Source organism: Pyxicephalus adspersus, chromosome 3, assembly GCF_032062135.1.
Source record: "Pyxicephalus adspersus chromosome 3, UCB_Pads_2.0, whole genome shotgun sequence".
Classification (NCBI taxonomy): Eukaryota; Metazoa; Chordata; class Amphibia; order Anura; family Pyxicephalidae; genus Pyxicephalus; species Pyxicephalus adspersus.
Genome location: NC_092860.1, coordinates 71,564,431 through 71,584,956, shown reverse-complemented (window position 1 = coordinate 71,584,956; position 20,526 = coordinate 71,564,431). Strand labels below are relative to the sequence as shown.

Genomic DNA, 20,526 nt, shown 5'->3' with positions numbered 1-20,526 from the left:
GAGTCAGCTCATCTGTACAGAGACTGATGGGTCTAGCTCAGTGTTTCATTGTACAGCACTATAATATATGTCAGAACTATATAAATATATTTCTAAAATTGGATGTATGTATGTGTGTGTGTGTGTGTGTGTGTGTGTGTGTATGTCATCACTAGGAAACGCGTCAAGACATTTAAACCAAATTTGCTAGACATATGAATGCACAACTGACCTTTGTACAGCGTTGTGGTATATGTCAGAGGTATATTTGCACATATGTATGTATGTGTGTATGTATTGCTCAGTGACAGTGTGCTTTTTGCTTATATTTTGACATATTTTTTTTTTTACTCTTACTCTTTTACAAATTTTTGGCCTGTTGTAATGCTTTCGAGAAAACGTAAGGCAATTGGCCAAGTGCAATCAAAGGCAAAAAAATGAAACAACACTGTAGACAAGAAAATCACTACAGCTTTATTTTATTCCTTTTCCTGTATATTATAAGATTGCAATAAAAAAAATACCCGAGCAATGCGGGTTTATCAGCTAGTCCTACAGAATAATATTGGTGTGCAAATGTGATGAGCAGCCTTACTTGGTAATAGGAATGTATAGAGGTAGAGGGTGGGCAAACTTTGTCAAGGAAGTGCTGAGCCTTTGGCTAATCAGAACAGTCAAGTATTCAGGCAAACCAGATGATACTTGCATGAGATGCATGACACCACTGGGCATCCTAACTTTATACATGTCAGCAGCTTTCAGTATTCCTAAAATGACAAAGCTCTTTATTGTGGTTGTATCTAGATGGAAGAAGCTTTTTCTTGTATTTATCAAATAGAATTTATTTGGGAAAGACTTAAAAGGGTAGACAACCCTTTTATGTTAAATAAAAATTCTGTGCGTTTGTTTTTTTTTTTTTTTTAGTGCCTAGTTGATCGAGAATGAATGGGAGCGCAAAATCTCCCAGGATATCTACGTCACGCATCCCAGGAGGCTCTTGGGTACCCCTTCTCCACATGCCCGAGCTTCTTGGGTATGTGCAGAAGGAGCCTTTATGTGAAAAGGGAAAAAAATTGCCGATCTCAGGCATGCGCATGAAATCGACAAGTTTTTTTCCCATCTACGCGGCGAAGATGGCCGCGCCGGCACGAGGATGGATGCCGGAATGACACGGGACCCGATATGAGAGAGCTCCGGACCGATCGACTAGCCTGCAGAATTAAAGGTAAGTGAATTGTGAAAGTGAATTGCTTTGGGGGGCTTTTGAGTTTAGTTCCTCTTTAACAACAAGTGAAGCAGCAACACCTAATGCTAAGCAGCAGATGCACAAGCAGATAAAAAATGTATTTGTATAAAATGGGAGATAATATATTAGGCTAATTCTTTACATCTATTATTACAAGTTGCATATTTTCAATATAATTTATTTTTTATTTCACTGTATTTCCTCAGTTTTAGTGCTTTTAAGTACAGGTTTTGCTAGAGCCCTGCCACTCATTCTACTACATTAAATTCTACTAAATCTTCATAGCAAGTTATTACTGTGCACAGATCTTGCAACTTGTGATTAGACTATACTGACTGTAAAGAATGGCTCTCAAGAGGAATTTACTTTGCATACAGTGACATTCAAGACAGAACAGTGATGCTTTATATATACTTTCTAGATGCAATCTGTATAGATACCTCTTGTTATATCCTTTGACTCTCAGGCAGTCACTGACAGCTTAGGTTTGAAAAGCAGTAACAATCATAAATTCCCCCCTCTAGATTAGAATTGTGCTTTCCATCTCTCTGGAATCAAATCTAATACAGTTACTGTCAGCGGTAAATTCATACAGGTGATGCATGCTTCCAGGAGTTTGTTATCTCTAAATGTTGCTTATGTGCATTGCAGCATAGATGTAATAATTCATCCAGGCAATGAAGTTCTGTAAAACAGATGCCTTCTTTATCTCCATTCCTTATCTGCTGTTACAGTGCAGGCCTTAGAGACAATGTCCTTTGTACAATGTACAGGGAAACATTGTATATATGACAATGCTTACACTTGTTCAAGCCTGTGATGACATATGTCAAAGCACAGCACAGAAAGAGAGAGGTTGCATTTGCATAGGTAACTATTATCCCTGTTTAAATTAGGTGTGCTAATGTTTTTTTTCTATACAAGGTAATAGCAAAGCAAAAGCCGCTCAGAACAAATTTATGTGGTATAAACTCAAACTGACCGAAAAAAAAAGTGAAATGCACCTGAATACAATCTGCTTTTGTCCATCAACACTAGCCCCCTAGCTCCAATAACACTAATACAATGTAATGTGTAATTAATAAAACTATTCCTAACTCTTTTGTATGGGTATATTTTTATGTTACCTATACCGTACATATATTTTCTTGGCATGTGTTGGCGCTTGCCCAGCTGTTCAAGATGACTGAATATCCCCAATTTAGAAAAATGCCGGTGAAGGTGTGGGCATCACCAAGCTAGCAAGGAATGATGAAAATAGTTCTGCTTTACCAAAAACATTCTAAATATTAAATTACAATATAGATTGCGTGAGATTCTGTGCCAAAACATTAAAACACATTCTTTGGTGTACCTTATCTTTCTGCCAGGATCCAGTAACTCTATTCTTGAGGGAGCTTAGTCTTCTTTTCACTTTAGTTCCTCTTTCCACTTTCTCAGGTTTCCCTGTGTCTTCTGTCCTTTAGGTGGGGAAATGGTAATAAATGTGTAAAACAGAGCAGCCAACCAATCTCTGCTCCTAGTGAGTGGCTACACAAATGTGTATAAAATAATTGCCTTATTAAGTGCATAGAAAAGTTGTGATGTGTAAGGTGAATTAAATCTTCAACAAGCAGATTGATTTTACTTCATTCAAATCTGGTGGGTTGCTCTAGGTTTTCATTACAAGACATCCCTGCAGAAGGTCTTTTTACATTTCCTCAGTCTATAAATTCTAGGTTCAGGTTTACTTTTTTTTTCTTTTGTATTTTTAGGTATTTAATTATTGTTACTGTAATTCTTCCCTAAGAGGGCTCATAAGAAGGTTTATGTTATATTATGCACAGCAGGTCTTGTGCTTTTTGTAATTTTGCCATAAATACCTAATATGTAAAGTGTGTATAAAGTTTTTTTTTGTTTTACATTTTGAATATAGAGGTTAGAACCTTATTTGTATTGCATTCTGAGGACCCACTGAGACTGCTAGTAGGCCATGTACTGAAATGTTGAGTTAAGAATAAAAACAAGCACCTTTACAGTGCTGTTAACTTATTTGAATAAATACTCAAATCACATCAAAATCTTATGGCTTTAGATATACTTTGTAAGGTTCCTCCAGACAGACAGAGATCTAAAAGTACCAAGGGCACATTAAAGTACCAATGGCTTGGTTTCCCATTCTCCCATGATCACAACTACATACTCAAATTGCAGACCTAGGAAGAACCTTCAAGTTTAGACTTCTTCTGCCACGTACACAATATGGCATTTTAGTACTCTGTAAGCCAGGCTGTGCAGTCCTGTGCATGTGCGTTCTTCATACAACAAAGTATAATGACTAGTTTGTTTCCCTACAGACTTGCAGGGAGATGGTTAGTTGATTTTGACTCTAGAGTAAGAATCTGGCATATGTGCAGTATGGCCCAGTGTAAAATGGACCCAGAAGCTAACAAAACCCAGAAGTTACAGAGTTAGTAGCTAGGTATTGTTGATGTGAGGTCTATTTTTAGTTATGCATAGCTTTGATAAGCAGAAGGGGCAATTAGATCACGGTTTCCATGAAATGCACTTATCTAATAAATTCTTTATAAAGAGAACGAAATGAAGGCCTCCTTTTTCTGAGCATTGCAGCAACATGATGAGCTTTTACTTTAATTTTCCAGCAGAAATATAAAAGGTAAATGTGGACCCTAAACAATGATAAAACAAAACAGATAATGCAGGTGTGTTCAGTAGGAATCAATAAATGTAATTTTTCTGGAACTGAAGTATGTATACTAAATTTAACCTAATAACAGCCTCTTGAAGTTTCCTGTAAACAGAGGCCCATAGCCATAAGAAATTAGGCGCAGAGCCTACATGACAGGGTGCTAGGCCTAGCCCAGGGGCGTTGAGGGTTAATAAAATTAAGTAAGGCCTGGAGGGGCTGTGCTAGTTGGGAGAGTGAGGTAGGAGGGGTTTAAGCATAGGACGAGGTAAAAGGAGCAGGACTGAAGTAAGAGGCCCTCTTGGAAGAAAAAAGTTTCAGTCAGGACGCAGGTAGGGAGAGGGAATTCTTTAGGGCCTCATGGCTTAGCTCAGTAGGCAGCAGAAGTGACGCAGCCAGGCTCGCTTCTACAGAGGATGATCCAGGCGGGCCAGGCACCGGAAGCGCTGCTGGGCCCCAGGGACAGCCAGGTAGGTGTTTTTGGGGTTCATGGGGGAGATGGGGTTTCATGTGTGGGGGGCTGATAGGGGTTGTGTCAGATGGGGGAGGAGAGTTTGTTTGTAATTTTTAAGAAGGTGGTGGGCAATTTTGGAAATGGTGGGTGGGGGTTGTGAAAAGGGGGCTGTGAGGGTGAAGGTAAAAAGTTGGGGAGACTTGGAGTCCTAAAGGGGGGAGTGCATGGGGGGGAGGAATTCGAGGGCATGCGATGGAGCGTCTTGTAAGGCAAGAAGATCTGGGGGGTTTGGGTTTGGACATTTTGCTCTATTACCGCTGGAGCTTTCCAATTTGGGGTGAGTTTAGGGATAGCTTTGTCCAAGGGGGGCCAGTGGTTGGCAGGCAGGTAGATCTCTGACCTTGTTAAGACAAGATGTCGTTAATTTGGAGGAGCATTGGGGTTCAGGCAGAACCGCTCAGGTGCAGTGAGGGCGCTCAGGCGTGTAGTTTGGCGAGCAAAGTGGTGGGGGAGGAGTTGTAGCTGGTGGTAAACAGTTGGCGCTGGAAAGGCAAATTGGGGAGAGAGGGTGGTCAGTACTGAGGGTTGATATGCCTTATTTTTCCTACTGTCCGTACTGAGAACAGTATACACTATTACTCCCTGGTTACAGTGCTGTGGGATACACTGTTTGTCACAGGTGTCAGTGCTGTGGAATGGTATACAGCATTGCTCCCTGGTGTCAGTACTGTGGGATAGTATTTGCTACTACTCCCTGGTGTCAGTATTATGGGATGGTATTTACTATTACTCACTGGTGTCAGTAATTTGGGATGGTATTTGCTAGTATTCCCTGGTGTCAGTACTGTGGGATGGTATTTGCTGTTACTCCCTGGTGTCAGCATAGTGGGATGGCATACGCTATTTCTACCAGGTGTCAGTACACTGGGAAGGTATTTGCTATTACTCCCTGGGGTCAGTGCTGTGGGGGTACATGGTATGCTTTATTTCTCTCTGGTGTCTGTATGGTGGGAGGGTATATTCTTTTACTCCCTGGTGTCAATGTTGTGGGATTGGTTTGCACTCTTTCTCCCCGATGTCAGTACTGGAGATGGTATACTCTATTACTCCCGAGGGAAGAACTGGGGTGCTTTACTCTATTTCCCCCAGGTGTCAGTGCTGTGGGATGTTTTACTTGGTTGCTCCCTGGTGTCAGTGCAAGGGATGCTATTCTCAATTTCTCTCCGGTGTCAGTACTGGGGGGTATGCTATGTTTACTTACTCCCTGGTGCCAGTTATGTTGGCCGGTATACAGTATTACTCCCTAAAGTCAGTACTTTGGGATGGTATGCTCTATTGCTCCCTGGTGGCCATTCAGTGGGGTGGGGGGTATGCTTTATTACACCCTGGGGGGTCAGTACTGTGGCTGTTTTTAGCATAGTGGGGTGGTGTACAGTTTGTGTTTGCCGGGCCTCTGTCCTGGCTCTCCGGCTTCTATGTCTATTTGGATTGGGATGCCAGTAACATACTATCTTTACCGTTGCTTGGCACTTTCTGGGGGGGGTTGTCTTGTTTTTAGTGGATTAGGTTTCGTAAGCGGCAATTTTTTTCATTCTGGGCGTGCTGTGGCAGGCGTATTCTGGGATGTGTTGTGAATAGGGTCAAGTTCCGGGATGGGGTTTGGGTGGTAGGCCTGTTGAGGATGCAGTTCAGGGGTATTTTAATTTAATTGGCAGGTGATTCTGTGGTTTGTGGAGTACAGGGAGGCAGTTAGCAGGGGCAGCTGGTGGTTTACGGTGCATGGGTTGCGGGATTTTCCTATAGATTTGGAGGGAATGAGTGGTTTAAATTTCAAGTTGGGGCATTCAGCTGTGGTTGGTTCGGTTTGAGTTGGGTGGTGAGTGGGGCGGTAGTGGGTGAGAAGCGGATGGCTTTAGTGGGAATGGAGTCAGAGCCCCTGCACATTTGGGGTGTGTGAGTGGACCCTGGCGTAGTAAGGTCCATGCCGGGGGGGGGGGAGTAGTTTCGAGGTGTCGGTTGAGGGTGCCCGGGTGTGTTGCGGTCTGGTTGGAAGCGGTGGCCAGGACCAGTTGGGCACCCGCTCGAACGCATGGTTCAACATTGCCCGGAGTGAGGTGAATACGGTGGTCCATTTCGGTGGCCGGGAATGGGGGTACGGTAGTGCTACATCATGTGTTTGCAAGTTTGTGGCGGGTGAGCGGCCCCTTGGCAAGGTCGGGCTCCATGCCATGGTGGGCTATGATTTGGGTAGTGTTCCAAGCGGGACATAAATCGCGCTGTTAAGCTGGTTTTCGAGGTGGCGGCTGGAGTGACATGGTGTTTCGGTCTGGTCAGTTACGGTGGCCAGGACCATTTTTGGACGGGCGCCTGCTTAATGGAAACGGAACGGTTCAACACAGCTCGGAGTATGATGAATATTGTGGTGGGCCATTTCCGCGGCCAGGAATGGAGGGAGACTGGCAGGCTGGAATTTAACAAGCTCGGCGAGTGTGGAGGTAGCGCTAAAGTGTAAGGTTTCACACCTGAGCGCTGTGGCGGTTGGGGTCTTGGAAGTCAAGAATCCAGTGTATGGTAAAGTGGTGGATTTTAACAGAGGGGATCCTCTTTGGTGGGGTCTCCCTTTTTAAAATGAATGCATGTATATCGCTCCTGAGGTGGTGGTGGGCGGCTAGGGGCCATGGTGGAGATGTTAGAAGAGTTAAATTCCTGTTGGGTGTGGATTACCATCTGAGACCTGCAGCCTGGTTGTTTGGGTGTATAATCAGCAGTTTGATAACATTATGGATATTGTGGTTATGGTTATGTATTATTAAAAGGGGGGAATTAGGTTTTTGTTTTTTTCATTAGGTTATATTCAATGTAATATGTTGGTGCTATATAATCCTGGTTTAATAATAATTATAATAATGGAGTGTTATGTTAATGTATGCTTGCATATCAAAAGTGTAAAATGTATTTATTTATTTGTCATTTATTTATTATTGGATATTTGTTGGTTAATTACTTGAATGGTTAATTTATTTAATGGTGGTTAAATAAATGGCTGCTTGCCAGACAATTAAAATGCAAGATTGGTGTTTGGGTTGTTTAATGGTGGGGGTGTGGTTGGTAAGCAGGTGCGGGGTCTGGGGGAGGCTGAGGTTCTGATGGGGTGATAAAGGATGGGCTGGAAGGTCTGAACTACCCTGATCAAGCACAATTGAGAGAGGAAGAGGCAGTTTGAGGAACCAACCTAGTTTGCTGGATTCAAACAAAACAATATATGTTAATATGAGGAAATAAAATGCTATAAATGTACTGGATATTCCATCCCTTTTCCAGCCTGTGACAAGACTACCCTTCTTTCTCTTCCTATCAGCATGCTCCTCATTAGCAATTCAGTTATACTCATTATCATTGTTCAGTTTGTCACACTGTTCCTATAATATGATATTGAACACAGAAGTGCATTACTTTGCTTTGTTTATAATTGCTAGGAGTTCTGAATTAAACATACAATAATTGAATGAAACCAAGGCTTATAGTAACATGCAAATAGCTTTTCATGTAGGCTTACATGCATAATGTTTTAGTTGGTTTGTCTTACAACTTTCAGCCTAATGTTTTAAAATGTAAAGCCACAAAATTGGTGGTTATTGCATTCATTTAAATGTGTTCAGTGTCATGTGCATACATGCCTATTCATGCACATATTGCATTGGCTAACATGTTAAAAGAATGGGCCCTTGGCTACAGCTGCAAATAAAAAAATTGATAAGATACCATGGGGATGAAATATTCCAAATGTTCCTAGAGGATATGATTCACATATCCTAAGTTCTTCTGAAATTTTAGATCTATGATAATGTATACAGTTTGGTTAAATTACCCACTCGTTCGACAGGAACTCGTACCAGGTCAGATTTTGCTTCGATTCACCGCTTGCTTCTTGTTTACATTTGGTCCTATGGAAGTAAAATGAACAATTATATTTTTAGATTACATTTATTCTACATTAGCAGACAGGGAGTATGTGACAAAACTGTAAAGCTTTGTGATTTCCTACGTTAAATACCATAAACATAAAATAGAATGTGCTATAAATCATCAAGACAAGATTGTAACTGTACAAATTATTTTTGCATGCTTACCTTTGCACATGTGTAATTTATAAATAAACCTACCCATGATATTGTTTCAGTTCTTGAAGTACTTGCTGCACAAATAATCTGCATTAAGAAAATGTCATCTTGTCAGTGAAACATACTTTTAAATATATTTATCCAGTAATATTTTGTCTTTTATAGACACAAACATGCACATTTGCATGAAGCAAAGAAACATATTAGTAAAATGATCAATAGAAAAATCTTGCAGCTAGATGGCATGCATTGCTGGCTTTCATCTAATTTTATTCTTCATCCTGTATTATTTTCTGTTACTGAGGTTTACCCCATGCCTCCTTGATGTTCCTAGCCAACAATCCCTACATACATGTGCTATCTGTTTTCAAAAATGTCCCTGACACTGCCTTTATCAGTATTTCTTATACAAATGTAGTATCTACTAAACACTACATAAATGAAAAAGACACACACTTAAAAAAAATACAGTAAATCACACAATGCAAGTCATTAATTTTTTTCCAATGCAGGTCTATATTTTACTTTCCTACATTTTGTAAAAGAACATTCACATATTTAACCTAAATCCGCTTTTGTATTTTTCTTTGCTAAACTGAGAATTTTAGAAATTATAGATATCGGGGCCCCAATGACCAACACCCACATGTAATCTCCTCCAAAACATTATCACCTTCTTAAACCTTTCTTAGGTTTAGAGGTGGATGTCCAGATGTAAACCCCTGAAACTGACTGCACCTATATATTCTTCCAATACTTCTATTCCAAAAAATGTTGCTGCCACTGGACAACACCCTGCATGTGTATTCTGTGGGTGGGTCTGTACAAAGGTAAAAGACCTCAGATTCATTAGGGACTCTTGCCGTGCCAAGATTTGGTATCCTTTTGCTCATGTGTATAGTAATTGTTAATATTTAAAATTAAGCCACTTGGGGTGCAATTTAGCGTGGGGTGCATTCCCATTGATCCTGTTAATTATGTACCCAGTGGACAATGGCTGCCTGCTGTGTACATTTTAAGGGCTCGCTTTAATGTGGACTCAAATTTCCAAGCTACAGCCATTAAAATACCAAAATTTTTGTACATAAAAGCTACTCATGTTTTGTTACAGTTTTACACTGGAATCTCATTGTGCTTCTGGCCCATTGTTCCCCATCAGCAGGCATGTCAATATGTCCTAAACTTAGCTTTACTGCTTAAAATGGAAATAAAGCCACCAACTTATCTAATTCCCCGAAGAAACATCAAGTTAGAAATATTCACATTTTTTTCTGTTTTCTGTAGTGTTTTCACCTAAATTTTGCCTACTAGAGAATAGTCAGTGTATGCTCCATTTAAGTCATACCCTATAACATCTGTCATAATTGCAAGTGTGCATAGTTATGTGAGCTCTCAAACGTTTTAGTCCTCAAATAACTGGTGCCATAGCTGATCATATATGCAGCACCATGGCAACTACAAATGTAATCAGAGGCTAAGATGGCACCGTTCCCAGCAGATCAGAGAATAGGGTTCTAATTTAACTGCAATTGAAGTCCAGCCCCTGATGGCGCTTGACTGGCAGACATATCTAGATTAGCAAATTGGCTGACCAGTTTTGCAAATCTTTTTGCAGATCAGACACTTTACTTCTATGTAATTTAATTGTGTATGTAGGTATTTCTTGGAATGATGAAGATTTAGATCTCAAAATTCAGTTTTAGAATATTTAAGCAAAACCAGTGTCAGATCATGGTATGCTGCAAAAAACAGTGAGCCTGATTTATTAAGGCTCTTCAAGACTGGAGAAGATTGACTATAATGGGAGAACTTAGGTGATCCAGCACACCTGGAATGGCTTTCTTAAAAATCATTTGCTATTAGCTTAAAGTCCCAAGATAGTCTATCCTTTCCAGCACTGGAAAACTTTAAAAAATCAGGCCCATTGTGTCACATCATAGTCTTACTTAGCACTCTGATTTTTTGAGTGTTTACTAGATACTGGTAATGGTTGTTAACATCCTTGTTAATTAAAGGACTATATATTAGTCCACAACTATCTATGTGTTAAATATGTGTTTTGCCTTTAGATATGTATATTAGACCCACAATTTATTTTTATTTTCCCTTTTAACAACACTCCCACACTATCCAAGAAGCAATGTGTGACAGTGATTTAGGAATAAAAAACAAAATAAAACATAATATTTTGCATTTTTGACTGTATTCCCTTAGGTTATGTTCAGACTAGTGGTGAGGATATAGTGTGGTTACAACTTTCTCTCATTCTCTCAGATGAGATGTAGCAGTGTGGGCAGCTGGTAAGGTGTGTGTACATATATATATATATTGGCTTGGATTATCTTACACATGTGCTGGTTCCACATGGTCCTTTTCAATGATTTCCATTGCAGGTGGTTGGACCACTAGGAAAAAAATAATTTTATTAATTTATATGTCATCATTCATTTTTTTGTGTTACATGTATATTCACATTAATGGAGCTAATAGCTGTATGAGTTGCATGTTAGAGTTCTGTCCATATATTGTTCTTTTTCCTTTATTTATAACTATGACTAAGAGTAGTTTGTATTATTTATTTTTATAGTTCCAACTATAGATCATTTTTAATACATATATTGCTGTCACAGTTGGGGCTAGAAATGATAAATCATAGAGGTTTTGTTATCTCATGATTACTGAAAACTTAACAAAAATCTGAATCAAAAGTCCAATAAGCAAAGATTCATATATGAACAATATATACCTATACACTAAAATATAAACTGATCTGGATATATGCCAAGGCACTGACTTTTACCCTAAAAACAAGTCTTTTTTTTGTAATAGTGTCATTCATACAGCTGAAACAAGCATGCAGACAACTATGTGACAAGTATTGTGAAAATTATACAAACACTTGATATGCATACTCAATTTGGGTGTGTGATTCCTAAGATATTAAAGGCAGAGGATCATAAAACCAACCAGGCAAGCAGTATTTTTTTGTAACCAGGTCAACATTGGCAGCTCACATTGTCTCTAAGTGAAAGGTCTGCTTTAGGAAAATAATGTTGCTTATTTTTTTTTGTGTAATCATTTTTTTAAGGATACAGTTAGGTTCATAATATGAACAACTTTTTTCTAATTTTAGTTCTGTACATTACCACAATTAATTTTAAATGAAACAACTCAGATGCAGTTGAACTGCAGACTTTCAGCTTTAAATCAGTGGGTTGAACAAAAATATTGCATAAAAATGTGAGGATCTAAAGCCTTTTTTAACACAATCACTTCATTTCAGGGGCTCAAAAGTAAGTAGTACAGAACCCAAAATTAGAAAAATGTTGTCTCTGTCCAAATATTTATGAACCTAACTGTATCCTTAAAAAAATGGACCTAACTGTATGTACTAGATAAATGATATATACAGTTACAGTAAAATAGGTTGAATACATAAAATGAACAAACAATTAACAAATTATATAGGACTGGTGTTTACACTTAAATCAGGGAACACAGAAAAAGAAAAAAGTAGCATAATATTTTTTAAGCAATGGAAAAGATTACACTGTAAAATAAGAGAAGTCAATTATCAACAGCCTCTAAAACCACCGGGTGGTCATTAGTAAATTATTCTTAGGATATACCATAATGTATGTTTAAAAGTCCGCATTATCTGTTGTTTTATGGTGCCAGACTGGGTCTTTATAAAAGATTCCCATACCTCAAAGAATTTTGGATCCTTACCCCTCTTGTCTTAAGAGGCCTCCATCCATGCTATACAGAACACGTGGGCCAATTTCTCATTAAAATGTCATAGAGTAGGCAGATCAGAGTCCAGCCATTTGTGCAGGATCGTTTTTTTGGCCACTTGGGAAATTATGGACAGTAAGTTCTGGCTTCCACTATTTATTCGCACTCCATGTAAGGTGAGTGTTATTGTTGAATTTTTTTAATGAGGTTTATTCTCCATGATATTACCAGACTTTAGCAGCACCACATAAAAATGTAAAAGCAAACAATCTCTGTTTTGCCATTATAGTACTTTAGCATATTTCAGCTATTCTCAATCAGGGATCTGTGGAGACCCTAGGGTTCCTCCAGAGGTTGCTAGGGGTTCCTTGAACTGTGGCTGATTGATCTTTCAATTGATGATGCCTCCATAGTGCCAACGCTACTTGGTAGAGCCAGCTTTCTTGACTTGGTAATGATGTTTTTTGTGTGGAAATTTAGCCACTACACTGCAGTAGGGGGCATTTTTTCCACTGTGCTTTTTTTCCCACTAACTTCAAATAAATTGGCTTTGACAGGGGGTTCCTCAGTCTTGAAAATTATTTTACAGGTTCTTTGAGACATATATTGTTTAATTAACCTTCTTAAATAAATTAGCCAAGGTAATGTTTTACTTGTTTAATTGCACATTATGGTGTTACATCGATTATTTAAGTGCAGAAACTTGTCACTGGTCAACAAACAGATTTAAGTAATTTTAGGCTTTGTTTGGTGCACAGATTCCAAATATGGTATTGGTTTTGCTAGATTGGCTTTAGTTTTTGAAATAATAACCTCATAGAAAACTAATGAAACATGAAAATTAGGAAAATTAAACTAGATATACCTACGTATACAAAATTAAATTTTTGAAATACTTAATGTCAATATATTTTTATTCAGTATATATACAGAACTAATCACAAAGAAGTCATTGAAAAACTCAGTTTCTATAAATTCCTTTTATGATGATGATCAGGACAATCATGCTAAAGGCTCCAGCAGTAGTCTGCCATCATGTGTCTATCCCATCTGCCCTGATACCTTTCTTCCATCACTTTTATATCTTGATTGAACCTCTCCTCTTGTTCCTCACTGAAATCGCCAAGGTTTTCTGGAAATTTTTGCAAATGGCTATGGAGATAGTGTACCCCTATGCTCATAATAGAACCCACATTTTTAAAGTTTAAGAGAATGTTTTGTACCAGTTCTTCATAATTTTGTGTTTTATGGTTAACCAAGAAGTTATGGACAACCATGACATAGCTGTGCCAGGCAGAAGCTTTAGTATCAGTCATGTAACTTGTGAAATTTGAATCATTTATCAGGTTTCTGAATCTGGGGTCCATCAAAGATTCCTGCTTTTTATTTTTCAGTACTCAATCCAGGGAAGAATCTACAAATGTATTTCAGCAATCACCGTCCTTGTTTGGAGCTCTAACAAATTGCTTCATTAATCCCAACTTTATGTATAGTGGAGGGAGAATGATTTTTCCTTTGTCAGCCATTGGCTCATTATTGATGTTCACGTCACCTTTTTTCATGTTTTCCCTTGGAGGCCATGTCACTTTGTACCAGTGAACCTGCTTTGCTCTACTATCCCACAAGCAGATGAAACATGGGTACTTTGTGAATCCACTTTGCTGTCCAAGTAGGAAGTTCACCATTTTTAAATCAACACATGTGGACCATTGGTGTTCATGATAGCAAAGCTTTTGTAAGGTCATTTGGATATTTTTATATTCTTCTTTAAGTTTTGTTCAGTGACCAATTGGAATTAATGCATAGCAGTTGTCATTATGCAGTAAAACAGATTTCAAACTTCGAGTGGAACTGTCTATGAAAAGCCGCCAGTCTTCTGCTCGGTATTCTGGTACTCCCATATAGACTAGTAGTCCAGGGATATTACAACAGTAAACAAAGTCTCCATCTTCACTGAAATATGGTAGGAGTGTCACCTCTCTTGTCCTTTAAACCGTTATTTTAACTTCCGGTCTCAAGACAGTTCTTTTCTTTTAGCCTGGATGCTAAAAGTTCAGATGCTTGTTTTGACAGACTTAGGTCACGTATTAAATCATTGAGCTCTGCTGGGAGAACTGCTGGTTTGATGAAACACTTCCTTCATATTCAGTTTCACTGCTAACTCCTGGATTACACTCCAAGCCCTGTATATCCTCCATGTCGGATACAGGAATATCAGGGAGTGTACTGAACACTGGTATGGGAACGTCAGCACCATGCGGCACAGGTTATCTTGCTGATTCCAAATCAGGGTACTGCCACTTGTTTTTCTTGTGACGATTGAAACCTTTTACATTCACAGCACAAAAATAACAATCATTATGACTTTTTTGGGGCTCTCGCCATACCATAGTTACACCAAATTTTAAACTTGTCAGTTTTCTTTTTTTCCACTGCTGTAGACACTTTACACAAGTTTTGCATACCATATGGGGAGCCCAATACTTATCTTGGTCCCCCAGTTTAATACCAAAATATGCAATTCAGTAATGTTTGTAATGATTCTTCTCTGTTTTTGCTGAGAATATTCACCACAAATGTAGCAAAATACATTAGGGTCATTTAAACAACTTGAAGAACCCATATTTCTGTAAAAAAAAAAGAAAATGTATAAATCAAAAGAAGGCAAATGAAGGTTTTATGAAAATAATGCCACATTTATTATATAAAATGCAAAACATCGGTGTAAATAAAGAATGATAATAATATGCTGTGTTAACATTTGTTGTTGTTAAAATCGTCTATTCTGATTCCTGTATCACAAGAACTAGAGCCATTTCAATAAAACTGATGTAATTTCTGTATTCAGCAGACCTAAAATACACTACATATATAAAAAATATTTAAAAAAAAATGTTTTTTTGTTGAACTGTGTAATTTTTCACTCTTTTAGCTTGGATGGAGGATTCCCTAATATCATTACTGGGAAATGATTGTGTAAGAGTTTAATTATCAAACAGGTATATACTTCTATTGAGTAATTCCATTATTATAAATGACAACACATCTATTTCCAAGAATTTAAGCAAGATGTCTTGTAATGTCACTTATTTTATAGATTTTAGATCTCCTACAATCAAAGAGTAGGGCCAGTAATCTCAAGTAAAGATACAAAGAAGTAAGACGCCACAGATCCAAGCGGTCTGAACTGATGCCCATACCTAAAAAAACAAACAGCATTTATTTGAGCCAGAAAAGCAGATTTTATAGTGCATAGGCTTGATTACCAGACTTTAGTGATGACAGACAGTGGCACTGAAAAAGTGATTTATAATCTCTAAGATCTATTTTATATACAATTGCTGGGTTTGGTAAGCTCATGATTTATTTTTGTGCCACTGGTGTTTGTAATAGCCTGGTGGCACTGTTTAACATCACAACATGTCAGGGACGATCAACTTTATATAACGCAGGAAGGCAAGAAAACATATACAAAGACATACTTACAACATTTTTAAGTGCAAGATGATGGAATGAAAGCATTACAGATAGAGAGAAAATGGTAATACACTGGTAGACAATGATAGTTAAGGTAATCAATACGGTTTGAGCCAGTTACTTAAGTATAAGTAACTGGCTAGTAAGGCTAAGGCTAAGTATAAAACCTACCTTTTTTTCTTTACAGTATTGATTCTTGGCAAACTAAACCTGGAATGGATCTGGTCCAGGATTTAAAACATTTGCTAACAAATAGCTAATGATTTTTAAAAAATCTATTCCAGGTTTTGTGAATCACCCAGCTTTACCTGATTAAAGTGTATCTTCTCCAGCCTTTGAGAGCTTTATTAAATCGGAGCTAATGTATCATTCACCCTGTACTCTCTTGCTGGTTCTATTTCCTCTCCTTCCCCCCAGTCTCTTAACTCCTTATCTGCCTGCTCCTTCACTCTCCTGCACCTTTTTCTAGGACATCTCACCCAATCCTGGTACACCCAAACAGCCTCTATATTCCCTACCCTTTTAGGAAGAAACTCCCTCCTCCTAACCTTATTAGAATTAACCTTAGAAATAACCTTATTAGAATTTGTGGTTTAAACACAAAGCTCATGTCAAACTAAAATTAGTACATAACAGCACTAACATATTAAGCACTCAAAATGTATTTTGTTTTTGTCAATAGTACTGGGATTTAACCCCCCTAGCGGTATTCTCAAGTGTGACTCGGGTTGGATTTTACCTGCAAATAGCGGTAATCTCGAGTCACACTAGTGACTCGAGATTACCGCTAGTTAGTAGTTTTAAACCAAAAAAAAAAACGGGTAATTTTAAACCAAAAAAAAAATCATTTACCTTGCTCAGTTGTTGTCCCCCGGCGTCCTGCTTGTCCCCGCAGGTCCTGGGGACACGTTCTTCCTTCTCGATCTCCAGCCGGCGAATGCAGCGACGATCTCCTGGGTTTCCCGGTGACGTCGGTGCAGGCGGGCGAAACGGCGGAAAATTCAAATAATTTTGTATTGGATTCAATACAAAATAGCTGTATTAAGTGCAATACAAATAAATATTCATATAATTTATATATAATGATATTATATATATTATACATGCTACTGTACACTTACATTACATGTTTAATTTTTTTTAATAGATTTTTGTGTTTTGTTATTTAAAGTTTATTATTGAATTTAGTAAATATCGGTGAGTTATACCTAGGAATTATAGCCTACAATAAAAAATAAATTTCCATGCAAAAACTTTTACCGCTTTTTGCATGGAAATTTGCACGGAATTAGACCGCTAGGGAGGTTAAACCATAATATGAAGACATCATAGCATTTTGAATGCTAAATATACAGACTTAAAAGATCATATACAAATCTAATTGGCACAAAACATATAAAACACCAATACACCAAACAAACAAAAAGGGGTAAGGACACTTTTGGACCAGATCAATTTTTACATCCTGCTACAGGCCTGTTTATTTAGCAATAATTTTGTAATTATCTAGAATAACTAAGCAAAACTTTTCTAAGATAAGCTTTCTTTTGGTATTTTTTTTTTATTTTTTGCTATCCAAAGACAACATGTACCAAAATACATAAAAGATGCACTTTATTAGTTTGATCAGTGTTAGTGTAAATGTAAATAAATGTAAATAAAAACTGTAAGTAATATGTTCTGCTTTTTTGATGTCTAAAATTACACAAAAATTTTGATTGTGGTACACAGTATTGCAACTATTTACTGATTAAATAAAAGTAAAAAAAAATAGGTTATTTCTAAAAGTATGAAACAAAATGAAAAAAGTAAAGGACGATTAGAGGTGTATTGAGGAATTATTATTCTGTCAATGCGACCTAATGTGTTCCTAAATACATTAGAGGATACATTTATTATTGTAACTGCTGTGCGCTTTTGATAATTGGCCACTAGGTGGTAGAATAATCCTTAGTTTTAACCTCCCTAGCGGTTCATTTCTTTCTAGATTTATATGTCTAAAAGCCGTATATTTTTTTCATAAAAATTTTTTTTATTGTAGGCCTGTAATTCTTAGGCATAACTACAATACGTCCAAACAAGAATCTGAGTAAAATAAAGTTTGAACACATAATAATGTCAAAATAATTATAAATTTAATAATAAACTTTAAATAAAAAACACAAAAATCTGAGGTTTTTATGATTTTTCTCATAAACTAATAAAGAACTAATAAACATCCCGGGGGTAATATATTTTGAAACAAGGGACAGCACAGAGTCCAACATCACAATACGGGCAGTAGAACTGGGTTTCCTTTCCCATTTTTCTCCCGGTGTCATCACGCTTAGCGCAACACACCACGTACATCCTCGTTGGCGCTTCTTTTCATGCGCTTGGTGGTATGTGGTCTATAAAGTGGCGACCAGTCAGGCGTTCAGGGTTCACCACCGTGGTAGCACAGCATCTAACTCTGTTTCTGCTCTTTGATGTTTTAGACATACGGCCTCACAAATTTGCCAGATAGAATCATGGTGAAGTACAGGCCTGTCATTCTTTGTTTTCAAAAGAATAAAAGCATTCTAAAGACATTGTTCCACCAGATGCCTAAAGATTTTTTTATAATATTTTCTCGCCTGGTCAGCTCTGTCAACACCCCCATGGTCCTGTTGTAATCCAGAACAACCTGTGTTTTGAAGACGAGTTTCCCCCCTTTTGTTCTAGCCATAGCAGTGGTGGCGTTGCGTACAGTGCTCAAAAGGCACACATCTATTTTGTCATGCTGAATCTGGGTCTAAATTTTGTGCCTCTCCCAGTGTAAATGAGGGTGTTCCATATGTACCCTGTTGCTGATTCACATAGCATGAATGACTTGACTCCAAATCTGGCCCTCTTGGATGCGATATATTGGATCTAGCTGAGCCTCCCCTTGTAGGCCATTAGACTTTCATCTATGTTTACTTCTCTTTGGGGGACATAGCTGTCTCTGAAGTTCTCCAACAATATCTGATACAACTCCCAGATTTTTTTCAGCTTGGGTACAGGATGTGTGGTCTCATCAAATGTTTCATTATTTGATAAATGTAGAAACTTCATTATTAGGCAAAAACGATACTCAGACATGACTGTTCCAAAAAAATGGGTAGCAATCAGCCTATTAGTGGACCAATACCACTTCTGTAGGGGCTTCCCCACCAGTCCCTGCAGAATAATTAGGACCAGAAACAGCCAAATGTCCTTTTCAGTGACAGGTTCCCAATTTCTGGTCCTGGAAAACCTGCTGAATGTGGCAGCTAACTGTTGCTCAGCGTACCCATTGGTTCCCTTAACAGTTTTCTGTATGGCTTTGCCATTCGGAAATAGCTCCAGGATCGCCAGGGGGTTGTGCTCCACCTCTGCTTTCAGACCAGGCTCCCCAGTGAATGGGAATCTTGGGAGCAAAGGCTGCGGCTGACTGATATCAATAGAGCACCAGGTGCGGATGTCACTAACCTTTGTGTCCGAATCGGTGTCACTTTCTGTGTCCGATGCCAGGTTTCCAGGGGAATCACTGTCACTTGATTACATTTGCAATTTAGTCACTCTCGCTGTCTGCAAGTTGTTCATATGCAGCTTGACTTGAGAGACATCTTTTGAAAGCCATGGCAGAGGTCAGGGCTGGCAGCAGACAAAAACGTCAGAATCCAGGCAGAGGTCAGGGCAGGCGGCAGGCAGAGATGTCAGAATCCAGGCAGAGGTCAGGGCAGGTGGCAGGCAGAGAAGTGGTCAAAGTCCTGGCAGAGGTCAGGGCAGGCGGCAGGCAGAGAAGTGGTCAAAGTTCAGGCAGAGATCAGTAATCAAATGTATTGGCAGATAGGCAGTGCACTGTAACAGTGTAACTCTCACTTCAACGATCAAAAAGATACTGGCTACTTTGCATTGGATTCAATACAGTTATTTGTATTGAATCTAAAACAAAAAATTTGACTCCTCCGGTGACTCATCAGTACAGAGACGCTGTTACAGGGGGGAAGAGAGGAGCCACGCGATGGCTGAAGCAGAATGGAGGAGGACGCCGGCGGATAAGGTAAAGCTTTATTTATCATTATTACCACTGCTTTACCTACCCCAAGTGTGACTTTGGGTTACCACTTTTAGCAAGTTTTTTTCTACCCAAATCACACTCGGGTTTACCGCTAGAGAGGTTAATATTCATTGCAACCAGCAATGAACATGGATTCACATGGTTGTAAGTGAAAATGCAACCAAATTGATACACCACAAAGTGTTAATGGTCAAAAAACAACAGCATGAAAATATTAGTTAAGGGTATAAAAACAGAGGAAAGCATTATGCTGTATGTGCATCTCTCTGTGGGATCTATTTTTAAAGCAGTGAATCTGACATTCACTGCTTTATAAATACACCTAATGTGCCTGAAGAGTCGGACCTTCATTTTTGACAACCTCATGCAACCTCTGTACTGACAACAGCATCTTCTCTGTTATTTTTGACAGATAATCTGTGTTGGCATGTGAGTTTAAACTACAGTTTGCTAGACTCAAGTAGCTAAAGCTTAACCACCTAGCCGGTATGCCCGTACGAAGGTCGGGCAAAAAAAAATTGCTAGGATGGTTAACCCCGTAATTTTGTCACAGCCTTACCTCCATGGTCCCGCTGTGCACATCCAGCGGGACCATGGAGGTAAGGATTCCAGCGTCGTGTTCCTATTCCAGCATCGTCCTCCGTCCATCGTCGTCCGTCGATCTCCCTCTCCAGTGTCGGGTGCCAGCGGGACCGGTAAGATGCCGGCCGGTATCTTGTGTTCCGCTGCCCGGCATCTTGCGTTCCGCCGGCCGGCTGAACACAA

At 38.8% G+C, this 20,526-nt stretch overlaps 1 protein-coding gene across 2 annotated transcripts in view; it reads right to left on the bottom strand.

Moving 5' to 3' along the window:
• ARHGEF18 (Rho/Rac guanine nucleotide exchange factor 18) overlaps nucleotides 1–20,526 on the bottom strand; it is a 148,392-nt gene that overhangs the window by 68,362 nt on the left and 59,504 nt on the right. For both annotated transcript variants that reach the window (XM_072405152.1, XM_072405154.1), the window contains 4 exons: nucleotides 10,834–10,891; nucleotides 8,529–8,573; nucleotides 8,238–8,309; nucleotides 2,580–2,685 (listed from right to left, as the gene is read on the bottom strand). In XM_072405152.1, coding sequence (XP_072261253.1) covers nucleotides 2,580–2,685; nucleotides 8,238–8,309; nucleotides 8,529–8,573; nucleotides 10,834–10,891 — 281 coding nt within the window. The remainder of the gene's footprint in view (nucleotides 1–2,579; nucleotides 2,686–8,237; nucleotides 8,310–8,528; nucleotides 8,574–10,833; nucleotides 10,892–20,526) is intronic.